At 39.0% G+C, this 16,715-nt stretch overlaps 2 protein-coding genes across 3 annotated transcripts in view; both read left to right on the forward strand.

Moving 5' to 3' along the window:
• The window catches only part of LOC144653347 (uncharacterized), a 52,144-nt gene extending 48,971 nt beyond the window's left edge, over positions 1 to 3,173 (forward strand). Inside the window, exons 7-9 of one of the 2 annotated variants that reach the window (XM_078513326.1) lie at positions 444 to 566; positions 834 to 965; positions 1,686 to 3,173. In XM_078513326.1, the coding sequence (XP_078369452.1) occupies positions 444 to 566; positions 834 to 965; positions 1,686 to 1,883 (453 nt within the window). In that variant the 3' untranslated portion in view covers positions 1,884 to 3,173. The remainder of the gene's footprint in view (positions 1 to 443; positions 567 to 833; positions 966 to 1,685) is intronic. The other variant, XM_078513334.1, reaches the window with a different exon arrangement.
• A 557-nt stretch (positions 3,174 to 3,730) lies between these two features.
• On the forward strand, positions 3,731 to 13,259 carry LOC144653418 (uncharacterized). Its single transcript, XM_078513411.1, has 9 exons — positions 3,731 to 4,663; positions 6,667 to 6,835; positions 8,289 to 8,547; positions 9,170 to 9,397; positions 9,854 to 10,108; positions 11,189 to 11,371; positions 11,706 to 11,831; positions 12,132 to 12,263; positions 12,468 to 13,259. Exons 1-9 carry the CDS (start codon positions 3,853 to 3,855, stop codon positions 12,657 to 12,659), a joined length of 2,355 nt encoding a protein of 784 aa, XP_078369537.1. The 5' UTR covers positions 3,731 to 3,852; the 3' UTR covers positions 12,660 to 13,259.
• The last annotated feature ends 3,456 nt before the right edge of the window (positions 13,260 to 16,715 follow it).

Below are 16,715 nucleotides of genomic sequence, written 5' to 3' on the forward strand. Positions count from 1 at the left end.
AAATGTGCATGGCATTTGTTTCCGTTACCGTTCCGTTGCCGGTGTTATTTCAAGCAACCTCTGAATATAACTTGTTCAGAACTAGTTAAAAGAAAATCGAGAATTATATTTGCTGACGAAGAAATGCGTTATATGCCTCGCTGTCTGTTACCACAACTGTATGATCTCCACAACAATATAAAAAACTGGCAAAGGACTGTTTGTGTATGGTATCCGGAAGTACCGCGGAACGTTAGCATCTCAAAGACAGGAAAGATACTCTATATGTATTGAGCGTTACGAGAGCACAGATTTCTCTTACAAAACGTCCGTCGTTAAGAGCCATTCTTTAGGTCCGGAACGCTAAGTTAACATTATCAGCTGCCTTTTATCTCTAAGTAGACTCTTGTTTACCTAATTATATACTTGCCCTTTATATATACATTCAGTTAATTTATTTTTAGGTGTGGCGCGCTCTTCGCTTGATCGTGGACACTGGTTTGCACTATTATGGTCTCACAAGGGACGAGGCCCTGGAATACTTTAGCAAATATGCCTGGGACGACACAGATGTTGCCAAGAAAGAGGTATAAACGACTGGGATGATATTACCTTACTTCAGTCAAATTAAACTTCTCCCTCTTGCATTTTTGTTTTTTTGTTTTCTCTTAATTTCAATAAAATTGTATAAATAGATAAATAAATGAATCATGTTAACCATTTCAAGAACGTCACGAAACGTTTAACCTTGAAATAATGTTCATTAACAGCAGAAGCGGTGCGAACATCACTTGTCAAGTGTAATTCTCTCGACTGACGTCGATGAAACTATCTTGTTTCAATTGTTGCCTCAGGTGACTCGTTACCAGAGCGACCCCGGACAAGCTACCGCTTACATGATTGGTCAGTTGGAGATCAAGAAAGCCAGAAAGTATTCTAAAGATGAACTGAAAGATATGTTCAGTCTGCGAGACTTTCATTATCAGGTGATTCGCTAGCACTTGCAGTCAGTCCACATTTTAAGTATCATGTGTGAGTGAAAAAGTACGTATAGAAACTTGATATACAATTTAGTAACGATAGTTCCTGTAAGTATTTGAAAAAACAACGGGAAAGTCTCCTGTACGAGGTTTGTTGGTCAGTGGAGTTAAGGTAAAGTCTGCATACGATCCTAATGGCTCATCAGGCCGGAGCTTATCCCGGTTTCAGTAGCATAAAGCGACTATAGGAGTATTTCTACTAGCACTCCTCCCTGGATGGGATGCTAGTCCATCGCAGAACTAGTTGCCGGTACCCATTTATACACCGGGGTGGAGAGAGGCACTATGAGAGTATTTGTCTTTCCCAAGAACACAACACAATGACCCAAGCCTTTGCTCGAACTCAGCCCGACTGCTCGATCCGGAGCCCAACGCACTAAATAGGCCACCATTAGGCCACCACGCCTCCCTAACGAGGTTTGCTGAGCAAGGATTATTTTTATTCTGCAATGCCGATTTCTCACTGATAATACAAGAGTAGTAAACTGGCCACATTAGGGACAGACCAAAAACTCCCAGTTTCCCTTCAAGCAGCACTATGTTACAGTATCATACACTGGCTTTTGCAATTATAAGTTGGACAAGCAGTAAGCATCTGTTTTCTAGCAATATTTAAGTCAACTTTTAATAGATGTTGTCAATTTACCTCTCCTTTCAATACCAAAGGTTCTCGCCCAGGGATCCTCTCCACTTGCTTACTTATCCGATCATGTGACAAGGTATGTGGCCTGCGTCAAGGATAAGGTAAAAGAAGGTTGTGACGTCATCCTGAACCCGCCAAAGAAAGCCGATGTAAAGAAAAGACCCAAAGCGCTGGAAGTCCGTTGGCCAAAGATACTGAAGCCTATTGTTCACTACAAATGAGTGTTGCCTATCAATATTTAATCAAATCAGTCAAATGAGACGCTTTAGAAGAGGAAAAAGCTAGAGTTCCGTCTTGGCAGAACTTTTAAGTTCATTTAAATATCGTTTTTAGTGATTTCTAGCTTTAACAATTGAGGGCCTTATCGTCTGACACCCACAGGGATAGCTGACATATGCATGTATATGAATTTACTCTGAACACGGCCAATTCGTTACAATATTTTTTATGAACATCGTGTTTTTGTTGTTTTCTGTTTTCCTTTGCTTGAGACATGTTTCCTTTTTTTTTATTGAGTTACAGCTTAATCAATATCGACTGAAAGATTAATGGTATAATAGTTTCCATCTTATTATCATTTTTTATCCTTCCTCGCTTTTATTTACCCATTTATTTATTTATTTATAATTTTTTTTACGGTGCTGATTTTCCCATCTACTTCAAATTATAGAATTTCATGACAATTGTAATAAAATAGGATTCTTCTTGGACAGTTTTTGCCTAATTCATGTAAATATGCCTTCCAAACAATAAGATTATGAGCTGGAGATTTCTTCGCGGTGGCTGATAGTGTTCGATAGTTCAGCCAATCAGATTGCAGCATTTGTATTAGTATACCAGTAGAATTTTACTAATTAACAATTGGATTATAAGCTCAACACTTCTATGAGGCATACACAATTTAAACGAATAAAGGTGCCTTTCAATAGGTATTTCATGCGTTTATTATCATTTTCATTTGACTAGCTTACTAGACTTACTAAGATACGACATTCGCACCGGATTGCTCGACGGCCTGTCTTCGACACTGCGTTTATGTAACTAGAGAAAAACATAGACACGAAGAAGATCTAATATAAACCATAGGCTAGATATTGTCTGTGTATCCCTTAGAACAGTACCAGATATTGAATTTGTTTCTGCATTACAGCGATTTCATAATATAGAGCAACTATGACCTTGCCTTCAGCTGTCAGCCGCCATTTTCCATAGCCAAACAGCGAATCAAGAGGGTAAAAGCGGACTAGTACCAGTCCCTCTGTAGCAGAGACGCTTGTATGCATGCCCGTTCCACCGCCCTCTGACGCTTTGACACTGCTAATAAGGGACGGACCATTATTTTTTTGGAGAGGGGGGGGGGGGGGATGAAAAATATTGAAAAAAATTGTTTGCAGGGCCTGGAAAGACAAAAGAAATTGTTTGCAAAACGATATGTATAACAAAAAATAGTAAGAATTTCGAAAAAAAAAGTTTGCAGAGGTGCATAAAGTAAAAAAAAAGTTTGCAGAGGAAATTTTTTCACCCCCCCCCCCCCTCCAAGAAAATAATGGTCCGTCCCTAATAATACTTGTGTAGCGAAGTATCCCTGGCCCACTTACGTTCACAATTTTATTTAAGAAAAACTTTACACGTGATTTGGCGTGAAAAACTTAAAAATAAAAATAAATAGATAAATAAATAAAAAATTCTAAAAATAAAAAAAATTGTTTTAGTGCTAGAGTTGGGAGGTGGGAGGGATTTGGGGGTAGGAGGTTATACGGGTAAATACCAATCGAATGATTTTTCATCTCAACAATAGCACAGAGGCAGTGAGTAGATTTTGTATCCCCAGCGTTGATTGACTTGTATTAAACTCGATTGTGTACTTTCGGTCACCAAGTTCCCCGTTTAGTCATATTTCAGTCATATTTCAGTGAAGTTCAACGCTTTTCCAGTTACAGTTCAAAAGTGGGTTCAAACACACAAAGCAGGAAAAACCTATCGTCACAATACCAATCGCGTGATTTTACATCTCAACAATAGCACAGAGGCCATAAATAGATGTTGGTATCCCCCAGCTTGCAGTCACCACGAAGTTATGTAAATAGTTGGCGCTTAGGTAAACAACAAGCTATCTTAGCAAAGCTGTTTTTGTAGGCATATGAAATCTGATCTGATTTCCGTGCTGGGAGCTGGGAGGACATAACTAAAATGCAGGTCGATGAAACTCTTGCGTTCAAAGGCAACAAGTCCAAGGGTAGGATTTGGCTGATTGTCTTTGCAGTAATTGCTGTTATCGTTTTGATTGTGGGGGTTGTGTTAATAGTTCTAGCCATCAAAAAAGAAAAAGATTCAGAGGAAACAGAGAACAAAGGTCATGGAAGCACGGGCGAGCAAACTTCTTCGACTTTTTGTGAGTACTCCAAGGAAGCAAAACGGATTGATCTGGACGGCATTCTCTCGCGCGTGAAAAAGGCATACTACGAGAAGCTTCCTTTTAGGTTACCAGATGATCCCGATGCGACTCGTGAGGAGATTCAGAAGAAGTACAGCGCTTACAACCCGACGCCTGAGTACATCAAAGATGTCACAGACACGGCAACAAATCTGCTCAAATATGTGAACGAAGTAAAAGTGGACTCCAACAAGCTGAAGCCACGGGAAAGAAAAGCGCTGTCGCAGCTGAAGCATTACTTGAAAACGATGTTTGGACATCCTTTTGACATGAACTTTTACGCTGGGGATTGGATGATGGGACCGACCTTCTATTGCAGCAAGCAACCCATCTGCGAGGTTGGAAAGTATTTGCAGGGGATGCTAGAAAAACTAAAGCCTGAAAACTTGGACGACTTGAAACTGATTGAGGACAAGTTGAAAGGTTACAAGGAGGGGATTTCGAGGTACATGGAAAACTTGAAAATGGGAAAACTCCACGGGATGGTTTACAGTCAAGAGGCGTGTGTATCGGGACGAAATGCGCTTAAAAGGAAATATCTGAACATCGGTTTAAAGAACGAAACAGGTTAGTTTATTTTTATTGATAGACGTTATTAAGGTACGGGGAAAATGCGATATCTATATTGTGGTAAATTCCGTGATATCTATTTTTAATTACGAAAGAGTGATTTTCGACATAATTATTGGAAGTGTTATAGTTAAACATTTTTGATGGAGGTTAGGTCGTGCTGCTTTTTAGCCTTGCGTAGTAGTCTTCAAAACTAGTCAATATTAGTTAAAAGTGACGTGGAAATACAATTCAACTACTGAAAAAAGCCACATTAGTTTCATTTGGTTTGAATACCTGAATTGCGTGACCTAACACACCGATTAAATTGTTGTCTTGGTGGTTTGCAGTCAGTTGCTAAGAAGTATTTGATTAGGCAATCATGCTCAATCACGAGAACGAATTAACACGATAGAGGTCAACAGACAAGCAACACATATATACCATAATAACATTGGAACTTTAATAAAGTATAACGTTTTAAAATGAAAATCGGCAATTGCAAGGTAAAAAGCACAGAGGTGAAATTGCAACAATTCAGTACACTTAGTTAACAAATTTGAAAAATAAACTGTCAGAACAAAAATAGCTACGTTGCTTTGTTTATCTTTTGGCTACATTTATTTTTCCTCAAAGTGACACCAACGGAATTAAAAACCCCTCGACAAAAACATCAATCTTTTTTTCTATAAGGTACATCAAAAGATGAGATTGCAAGAGAAAACGCTAAATTTTCATTTAAAATCCCATCGTTTACTTTTCACATAGCTTCGTTGCGTTGTGATTGTTGTTAATGCATAAAGGATTATTGAAGACCATTTCATCACACTTTAGGTGATTGACAGATTCGTTCAAATCAGTTTTATTAACAAGCGAATAATAAAGGTTTATGTATCCATTAAGGCAAATCTGTCAATTTTGTTTATCCCTGATAATAAAAAGATATTTTTCTCCGGACATGTTGCCTTGACCCATAAGCGCGTGTTTACTTAAAGGGGTGGTCTGACGTGAACAAAACCACGTCCGGAATTAATCCACTTATCCATATCGTTTTAAACTATAACGTCATCGTAATAATGGAGTCCGTTTGACTAAGTCGTATTTGTTGGCTTAGAGAGGAATCAGACTCTCAGTTTCGCTCACAGTTACTGACCCCTTCGTCCTCGGAAACCAAGGGACAGTTTGTCGCGGCGAAACAAGTAGAAATCGTAGCGGAGCGTGCAACTTCCATACTTCGTCTGTGAAACGGAGTTTTCACAAGTAAAGTTATGCTTTTAAGGTATGTTTTCCCCGAGAATTGGTTTCGGATAGCCAATCACAAGTGATTTCGTAATAGGCTGTTGATAGGTAACTACAGCACCTCGTCCACCTGGAAAGTTAACATAGCGGATACATGAGAGGAAACTTTTTCGTAGTGTCCTGACAGCATTTCAAGCGAGGATTTCAGTATTTCCTCACGAAGTATAGAAGCGGACTTCATTGGAAGCAGTAATTTTCGCGAGAAGGGCTTTGCTAAAAATAACTTTACTTGTGAAAACGCCATTGCACAAATATACGGAAGTTGCACGCTCCGGATAATGGGCTCCTGTAGCGATGAAAGTTTTTAAGAGTTTTGTCACTACGATTTCTTCCCTTCGTTTCGCTCGACTTACTGCCCCTGGGTCTCCGAGGAGGAAATTGCTCGACTAAATTTGTTATATCCAAACCACGAACGGGTCTACTGAAAGAAACCCGAAAATGCAATTTCTGCTGAGTTAAAGGCAACCACAGTGCTAATAGATTAAACAGGTTTTGAGAAATCCACTCTTGCCGAAAAGCTCTGGTCGTCAGAACTTTTAACGGCACGAACTTGGTTGGTGTCAGTACCTAGGCTAAATGGGAAGTGGTTTGCTGGCGTTGCACAGTCTTCGAGCTTCTTGGACTTTTCAGGTCAAGCATACCATCCTGTTCATTTTTTTACTGTACAGGTTCTACTTTAAACCACACGTCGCTACATTAATCTCCCTATTTCTATATCCCAGGTGTTTTGGAGGAGGGCTACGTCAAAGATGCTCTCGACGATGCCTACTACTCTAACATTACAGACGACATGAAGAACAAGTGGAAGAAAGATCATGGCAAAACTGTAAAGGAGTCTTTAATTAATTACCTTGTGGAATATATGGGAAAGCCGATGAGTCAACTGCTGAGGTAAATCTAATAGACCTAATAGACCGTAGTCGTATTCTCGGTATTGGACTGGAACTAGCTTGCAATGGACGAGGCTAATGTGGGGGAATATCATTTAAAACAGCTTTATGTCATTTGCATTTGAAAAGACTACCCCGCATAAGCTTCCGTTGCAAGCTAGTTCCAGTCCAACATCGAGGATACGAATATGATCTATTCGCGCTCGAACGCCCCTTCTCCTTCCTCTTTGAACGCCGGCCACGCAGGCTACGCTTTGTTTTGTTATTTCTTGCAATGTTTAAAGAGCAATGTCACGGTATATTAAGCAATTTTTCTAATCCTTTTCAAATTGAAGGGAAACCTCAAAATAATAATCTTCTAACGTAGAAAAACAACAAAGGAAGCCGAAATAACCAAAAATATTTTCGACAGATAGAGATTAAGACAAATTTCGAACGACAATTCAGTGACAATTTTGAAAACTTTGCAAACTTTTTTAAAATGTGTTGTCCGTGACGCAAATCCTTTAAGAAACTTCCTTGCCGGACGCGTCTTGGATAAAGCATAGATTTTTTAACTAGTTCATTGTACACAATCCGTCTCAATCGTCTCTGTCCAGTATATTAGTATTTTAATACCTTAGTAAATTATTGATCTGAGTTTCCTATAGAATTTTAGGTAATATTGTTGTTAAGTGAATTTTTAAGTGTTATTTACTAGAATAAGTTTGTATTTGAACATTTGTTCCCACAGTACTAAGGCATGCTTGGGAGTTGTTGCTTACATGGCACCGTAATATGAAAATCTGAAATTTCCAATCTCTACAAGGTACAAGAAGGAAATCCCTGTCAAAGCCTTAAGGAAAAATTGCGCCCTCTCCAGTTGGATTATCCTAACTCCTTTGTCGCTTGAAGCTTTTAAATCATTTGCATTTTTTCAAATCGAAGAACTCGGCATCACATTCGCTTCATCGAGGAACTCGCTGAAGGAAATGGGTCGGGTTGCGGTTCTTGCAAGGTCTTACATAAATGGCCCACTACCATTTGAGATTACAATGGAACAAACAACAGGAAAAATGTCCTAAACCCCAAAACAATAGCAATAGCTACACGACATACACTAGAGAACCAGTAGAATAGTCCATTTTACAGTTGTCTGCTTAGTGACCTGGCCTTTGAATGGAAGTGAGGCTGGAGGTGACCTTGTTTTGATACAGACCTCACTGCTTTTGTTGTGTTAATCATGCTGTTTTGATGCTAACTAGTTTGCATTTACATGATAAAGCAGGGAGGTTTGTATCAATGCAAGGTACCGGTCACCCTCAGCCTCACTACCATTCAAAGGCCAGGTCACTTAGCAGGCAACTGTAAAATGGACTATTACAAGCTTACGAGAGCTGCTACACCATTGAAAGCTATGGGTCGTCTGGCTGTTCGTTAAAATAACATTACTTTTTACCTTAAACTGTTCCTAGGTATCTACAGTACGAGCATTACCACTATTGCGTTCCAAGTGATGTTTCAAGCGGCTTAGCCTCACTTCCACTGACTCATGTATGGTTTAATGGTAAAAAGAACACATCTTGGCCAACAAACACAAAGTTATCTACCGGCGACAAGCTGAACGGTTCAAAAACATACGCAATGATATTACCATATTTCACCACTAATGACATGACGCCAATGGATGTACACAAATTGGGCCAAGAGCAGCTGAACAAGCTTTACCCACTGGTAAGACAAAATAACATTTGTATTCTAAATACAAACGGGATTTGAGTCGATTGTCTTACAAACCGAAACTGAGTATTATTCTAACTGGACTTAAGGGCTGGACTTCTAACACCGTTTCTACTGACAAAACACAACACTAAAGCTTTATTTGCATGGCTTTAAAACGTTACAGCATTGCAAAAGCAAAATGTAATGAAAAATGTTATAAAAACACAAACAACAATAAGGAGAAAAAACAAAACAAATAACAATCAATTATTAAGCTTTTTACATAGAGAATAATGCATGGTTTTGCAGAGTTATAAAGGATAATACATGGTTGTGGGGTTGATTTTTTTTTTTTTTTTTTTTGTTTTTGGTTTTTATGGATTTTTTATCCATACATGTGTATATCAGTAATTATTAGTGGAGTTCTTAATTGCATATTTAATATTGAAATTGGTTTTTTCTTGGAAATCTAGAGATTTTGCAAGGAGGTGTTACTGATAATTTTGTTTTTCTCGTCCTTTTCGGAATATCGTAAGATACCCCTTATTTTTGGAAATGACTGTGTACCTGTAGTTCAAAAATAAACGTTTGTCACATTGCATTTTATCTGCAACCGATATGATCATATTCATAGGCCATAGAAGCTGCGAAAAACGACACTGGAAAAGACGACGAAACTGAAGCCATCGAAGAATTCAAGAAGAAGCTAAACTCATCCGATAATTACTTCAATGATAAAGCCTTTCCTGATAACGAGTCTAATGATAAAGCACATGAACTATGCAGCGGTGTTGACGGGGCAAAGAAATTTTGTCCAGAAAGATGGAAGGCTCTACAAAGTTGGTTTAAAGAGGCCAGAATGGTAAGAATTGAACCAAATATATAAACTTTCTCGCTGGATGTATTACCCCATTGTTTCTTGTAACCAAACTAATTCGTTTTATGGGTAGGTATTTTGCAAGTATGGTAGCATAGGTTGTTTAAAATGCTCTGCGCCATCTCTTCTCGGGTGGGATGGCGCAGTGGTGAGAGCGCTCGCCTCCCACCAGTGTGGCCCGGGGTTCGATTGCCGGCCGGACCCGGCGTCTCATATGTGGGTTGAGTTTGTTTTTGGTTCTCGTCATTGCTCCGAGGGTTTTTCTCCGGGTCCTCCGGCTTTCCTTCCTCAGAGGGACCGAGAGCCACTACTACGTGGACGTGTGAGCACTGTAAAAGCCTATTCCTATCCCTATTTTATTGAAATATGAGATCATCCACTCCATGCATACCACGTCCTCAAAATAGCTATGTCATTTTATGCTTTTATTGATTTCATCAGGTGATGAGTATGTTATATCCCAAAATAACGGACATGTTCTACTTCGCTGGAGATAAACACTCAACACCCAACTGTCCAGTTGCATTAGTGCCTGATCTGAACCCGTCCAGCGGTATACAGAGTTACGACGGAAGTGATCCGATGTGCCATGAGCCGGCACGTTACAACATTCCGTTCTTCTTGAACAGGCTGGGGCCTAAGTTTTCTGAGTGGAGCATAAATGCCCATGAGTCACGGCCAGGACACCATATTCAGGTATTGTCATACACTTGAAATTTTTCTTCGTGTTTTTTTTTAACGGGGATTGGAGAGAAACTAAATATATACGTGCAACTTTAGCAAAATTGTGCCGAAACTACAGTTCAAGAAGCTAAAAGTCACAGTAGTTTTATGGCATGGTGGTTTGACGGTTGAGCGTTCAATAAAACCGAACTGTCTCCTGATGGTTAAACTTCTATTCGTTGGACCTGTCGTTTTGGGCCCTTGAGGTTAATAGGTCAACCGACTAGACCCTCCGGTTTTTTGCCTTTTTTGTCTCTCGACAGTCCCGTTTTTAATTTTGTTTCTGTTGATTCTTAGGTCCACTGACAAACTTAATCAGGGAACCGTTGAGATGGGGGCGCCAGTGTGGCTCACACCTTCCTTCTCCCCCACACCGCCCCCCCCCCCCCCTTTTTTTTTTTTCTCTTCTCTTTCTTTTTTTTTTCTATCTTTTTTTTTATTTTTTTTTTTTTTTAAGGGGGTCAGCTTGTTACGTCTTCTGAAGAGGGCGGAAAAGTTCCCCATCATCCTTCCGACATTTTTTCTACTAAAACTTGTGCTAGGCTATCGTTTTGTAGTGTTTAAATAGCTAGTGGAGTTCCCCTTTCTCAAAGGTAGAAGGTGACTCATTATTTTCATCTCACTTCTCGATTAGAGAACATCTGTGTGGGGAAGTTATGGGTTCGACTTCGGTTGGGAGATTCCAAAGCTCTTTTCGAATAGCTTGTGTTGTTAACTGAACAACGACAATCTCATATCAATCTTTCTTTACACAATACTAAATTTCATACTGTTTTGTAGTTCGTAAGTTGTCAAGGAAGCCATTTAAATGCCACAACGCGCGCTGCAATTCAGTATTTGTAGAAATATATATATAGAAAATTGTGTTGTTTTGTGTTGGGGGGCCAAACGGTGAAAAATTTTCCGTTGATTTGCGTGCAAATTTAAACTCGCCCAAAGTGAACGGAAGTCATCCAAGTCACTGCAAGACCCTGACCTAATCCTATGCCTAAGCCTACGGAAATGGTACGATAAGATATGAATTTCAACATTATTTCATTTCTATCTTTTTAGATCCAAGGATTTCGGGAGCATTTTAGGGACACTTGTGGAGGACTGATTGGTTGGTTAGATTCCAAAACATACTACACAGCCTTTTTGGAAGGCTGGGGTCTTTACGCAGAAAATCCACTGATATCAGACGACACAGATGTTTATGACGGCGAACCAATGAAAAAGTACGGCATGCTGAAGTGGCAGGGGTAAAAGCTGTTGGTAAACAAGACCAGACATTGTATAATTGTTATCATTGCAACACTAGTTCTCTGGATGGATAGCTGCATGTTTAATGAAGAAACTCTCTGGCCCCAAAACACGTCACGAATCACTGAAATATCGTATGGAATCCGCAAAAACGATCATTTTTCGGTGACTGAGAAATTACCCAATCCTTTACTTACCTTTCGGTGATTGTGAAGCTGCCCAACCCTTTACACTAGACAGTGAGTTAATCCAATTAACAGCAATGTCTACTGAAGGGTAACTAAAAAGCCAGAAGTTGGTTTTTCAAGGTTTTGGTTTAACGTTTCTTCAGATCTGGCGGGCAGTAAGGATGATTGTTGACACAGGACTACACTATACTGGAATGAAAAGAGACGAAGCCATCAAAATGTTTGCTGATAATGCATGGGATGATTCTGACTTCACACGGAAAGAGGTACGAAGGTTTTTTTTTTTTTGTTTGTTTGTTTGTTTTTTTCATGTCAGGAGGAAAGACGCTGTCAGTACTGACCAATTATTTTTGAGTCTATACCGTTTATCATCCCGAGTAAGAACTGATGGACGAGCCAAATATCTGATCATTTGATATTTAGATATCTTTTCCACTGCTCGTCCTATATATGTACCACGCTTTTTTTTAATATTATACCCGGCATGCTAAAAAATGTGTCTTACATAGTAGTACTTATAAAATAGGTCGTCATACTATTTTTACTTTACTCCTCTGTTGTGGTAGGTATCACGTTACCAGAGCTGGCCAGGACAATCCACGGCGTACATGGTTGGTAGGATAGCAATTTTAAAAGCCAGAGATCATGCCACTAAAGCTTTGGGTAAAGACTTCAACCTTAAAGATTTTCATTACCAGGTGAGTTTATTTTGGATACCAATTAAAGGTTATCATCTCATCTCTCTCTTTGTCAACTGGATACCACCGTGTTAACATTTCATAAGTATGCATGTAAAATTTAAGATTTACACTACAATTTTTACACGGACGATGACGGATGACATGTTGATATATGCGGTCGGCAACTATTGCTTATTGCTTTTCTTCTCTGAAATCCTTCAGGTTTTGTCCCAGGGATCGTCTCCACTTGCCTTCCTTCAAGAACACATTGAGAACTACGTCGAATGCGTAAAAGACCCCGACAAAGAAGGTTGTTCTTATATTCTTAAACCACCTGTGAAGACACCGGCAAAAAATGAAGATAAGAAGTCTGGAAAGCAGCAGTACTTTGAAGCTAACAGACATTACGCTTAGAAAAAGATAAAAGTCACCCCCTTGCATCACCAAGATTGAAGAAAAAGGGACCATACATCAAATTTAACTTTTGCAGACATCGACATACCCCTGCTCACACGCATAAAGCACCTTAAATTGACTCGAAGCATAAAAAACGCTTTACGTAAAACTGCAGCTTTATACCAAACAGAAAAGAAGTTTACTTATATTTTACGGTTTTTCTCACAGCTTTCTTTCTATTCAATAGTGAAAGTGAAGTGTTTGTTTTGCCAACATTAAAAGCTGGAAAAGAAGAGGGAAGATTAAGAAAACGTTTACATGAAGAAACCTTAACAAAGTTTGGTATGGTCCCTTTTACTTCTCTTGAAATCTCCGCTTTAAGTCCTATAACGCTGGGACCGGCTCTGTCGGCTCTGACCAAACATTAAACTTTGCTTTTCACTTTCGCTGATTAACATCAATTTTCTCCTCAAAAACGTCTGTTAGAAAACATTCGTCTTTGTGTCACATTTTCAAAGCTATAGCATTAGTAGGTATGATACATTTGTAGGTGTTAAGAGAGTTGTGATTTGTTGCTTGCTTGTAATAAAAGAGGAATGATTTGCCGTTCAACGCGTATTAATGAACTGACCTGTTTTCTCATTTTTTTTTCTGGAAGCACTAGTTCTGAACCGTATCACTTCTATCAATCAGGCAAGGACCACTTAACAACAAGAAAAAATGAAGCAGCTGGATCTTGGTGTAGCTCACAATCAGCAATGGAATAAACAAACTATAAAAAAATACAAGACTGATGACACAGCTGAAAATGTAATAAAAAAGAAGAACATAAAGTATGTTTTACGTTCTTAGCCCCTGGTGAGGGTTGGTTTTGTCCATCCTAAATATTGGGCCAAAATAAATCCTTTTTACATTTTCAGCTGTTTGCTCAGCCTTGCAATATATTAAAAAAAGAAAAAATCCGGTGTAAAGCCCAAAATTGTTGTGTTTTTCTGTGAAAGCTGGCAAATTCTCCCGGGGGGGGGCGGGCAGGGGGAGGGGAGGGGGGTAAAGGGCACCAGAATTTCGTTTTGTGGGCGTGACTGCACCCATTATGATGGTGCTCAGTAACGGCAAAGTTGTAATGCGAATTTAAGTAACAATGAAGTCAATATAGCAAAGAAAATTGCAGATCGCGATCTGCATCCGACGGTCACGAGAATTCTACAGAAGATCACACGCAGAGTTTCGACATTAACCGAGAACTTTTGGACGTTCTAAAAAGATCCAGTAAAGGTATTTTATTAGGTTTTTGTTTGTATAAACTAATAATAATTTTCTTGTGTAATTTGGAGTAAACAAACTCTCAAGTCCATTATTATCACTACACGTGCAATTTTCTTATAGCCTTTTTAATATTAAAAAAAAAACATAGTCCATGTTCAGTTATTCCAAACAGGCCAATGCCCTGTAACAGGGTTCCGAGGCTAAAAGAATAATAGAAAAATGTTTTTTTATCCTTCGACAACCTCGATTTGGTTCCTTTTGTTTTTTTTTTCCCTATACTTGGAAGGCACGATGGCCTAATGGTTAGCGCGCTGGACCCCGGATCGAGCGGTCTGGGTTCGATCCCTTGCCGGGGCACTGCGCTGTGTTCTTTTAAGGCAAGACACTTTACTCTCGTAGTTCCTCTCTTCACCCAGGTGTTTAAATGCGCACCGGCGAATTTACTGCTGGGGTAACCCTGCGATTAACTAGCATCCCATCCAGGGCGGAGTAAAAGCACTCCTAGTCGCTTAGGCTCCCACGCAGACTTTTTATTTTCCTATACCTTTGGGGCCAAATTATCGAAATAGGCCTTTTGCGCTCGAAATAATGTGATCACTCCTTTCTGAACATCTGCCTGAAATCCGTTCACTAAGTGACCAAATAGCAAAGCAGGGGCTAAGTAGAGCAGTTTTCAAGTAGTTACTCTGGCCAATCAGAAAGGACACAGACAATCCAGTGAACCAATCAAAACTCGAAGCAAATACATGTTGCCGGCACGAAGCGCAGGAAAACGTGCGCGAGCGAGTCACGATTGGTTTTGGTTTTACTTGTGATTGGCTGAGAAAGTGGCGCGAGATTTTTAAACCAATCACTAAGCGTAGTAATGCAAAACCAAAGCAAACGCAATTTACTTTCGACACTCAAGTGAAAACCGCTCTATACAATTACGTGACATAAGGTGGATTTCCACTGACGCGTAATTTTTTACGCGTCAGACAATGTATGAACGACTTGCGTACACGTTTGCGCTAGTCTTTCATACAGTCATACATGGTCTCTAAATTGGTTCACGCACGTAAACGTACGTAAAAAATTACGCATCAGTGGAAATCCAGCATTAGTGAGGAATGCAATGATGCGTATAGCTATAGTCAATGTGATAATCCGGGCTTTTATCAGCATAGGTCAAGATTCAAATCATAACACGCAACAGACCTTTGTAAGCTTACCACATTAATAGGGAATAGTACTGTTATTGACGGTACCAGTAAACGAACGCACTGTTCATGTAAATAGCTGCATCTCGGTTACCCGTGTCGACCGCGTACATCATGAAATTAAAATGGTTACGAGGCGTTTAACTATTGCTTAATATCAACAAATTGCGCCAAACGCCTTTATGTTTGGTTAATTAAAGGATTAATTAAAGGATGATTCCTTTCAAATTGAAGGAAACCTCATATTAATTGCTTTCTAACATAGAACAAAAAACAAGTAGTAACAGAAAGGCAAAAATAACCAAGAATGGTTTGGACTGATAAAAATTAAGACAATTTGATCAACAAATTTTAAAAAAACTTTGCCAGTATTTTAAAATTAAAAATGGGTTTTCGTGACATAAATCCTTTAATATCAACGCATTGCGTCAAACGCCTATATGATTGGTTAATTAATCTTACGGGATTACGTGTTCTAATGGACTTTTTTATATATACCTGATATATATTACTTGAAGCCTTCTCTCTTCAAAGCTGTAGAATAGATTATAATCATTTGTAACATTATCTGAGAATTGCATTTAGCATGATTTTTATGGTTATATTAACGGAAAAAAGACAATCACATCCAATTTTTCTTTCGCCGTGAAATTGATTCATTAATTTTAAAAAACTGATTATTATATTAAATAATCTCAAGTCAAACTGGATGCTTATTAGGCTACTTCCAAATTTCTCACAAATTTTCCTACGTTTTCTTGTTCCATTCAGTTTAATTTAAAACAAAACTAATTAAGGCGGAGAAGACCATTGATACGTACACTGTGTTTATAGCCCGGGGTTTAGACTTCGTGCAGCTCTTTGTATACACCTTATTGTAATAAGGTTGTCATAGAAAAATGGAAAAAGTCAAATAAAAATTTATCGTACAAATTGCCCCAAAACACGAATAAATCAATTTATCTTGGACAGCATAAAAAAGTGGACTTTAAAAGTGCAGGTAAAAACTGTTCTCATTATATGCTATCAGTCATGAAATATTACTACGCTAATTAATTCCTGTTTAGCTTTTTTTCTTTTTTCCATGACATCGATTTAATTAAGTTTATTACTTGTGCTCATCATGCAATATTCCGTGACCAGCTACCCTGGGTAAATAACACCTTTTGACTAATCAAATTTACCAAAACAGTCCTACGTTTTGACAGCAAGGCAGCAGCTTAGCCGTAAACTGGCTAACCTACTACTTACTCACTTAAGTGTTCTGTGTACCACCAGCTTCGTACGGTAAGTCAGTTTAGACCGTGATGTTATTCAATATATCAGTATGCCTTATTCAGCGCCTACCTTGCATTAATGCGTTTTCGCACGGAGGCTTATCAGTTATGAAATTTTTGTAGTATTGGTAAACTATGTTGCCCAAGATCAACTCAACGACGGGCCACCGTTCGAACGCGGACCGATCGATTTGATTGTCACTTGACGTGGTATTTTATAGTATATAACTCATAAATAAATACATTCTGCGTTTAGACCTTGGCCCAGTTGTAGATAGCCTCCAAGGACTGCGTGGGAGGCTAACTTGTAGAAGGATGGATAACACTTTCCA

The sequence above is a fragment of the Oculina patagonica genome, chromosome 1 (assembly GCF_052425735.1).
Source record: "Oculina patagonica isolate OP01 chromosome 1, crgOcupat, whole genome shotgun sequence".
NCBI classification, from domain to species: domain Eukaryota; kingdom Metazoa; phylum Cnidaria; class Anthozoa; order Scleractinia; family Oculinidae; genus Oculina; species Oculina patagonica.

Excerpts from the sequence above, each read along its gene's own strand:
- LOC144653418 (XM_078513411.1), top strand. The coding sequence starts at position 3,853 with ATGCAGGTCGATGAAACTCTTGCGTTCAAAGGCAACAAGTCCAAGGGT. Across the intron at positions 4,664-6,666 it reads CGGTTTAAAGAACGAAACAG|GTGTTTTGGAGGAGGGCTAC; the intron begins GTTAGTTTATTT and ends TCTATATCCCAG. Across the intron at positions 10,109-11,188 it reads GGCCAGGACACCATATTCAG|ATCCAAGGATTTCGGGAGCA; the intron begins GTATTGTCATAC and ends CTATCTTTTTAG.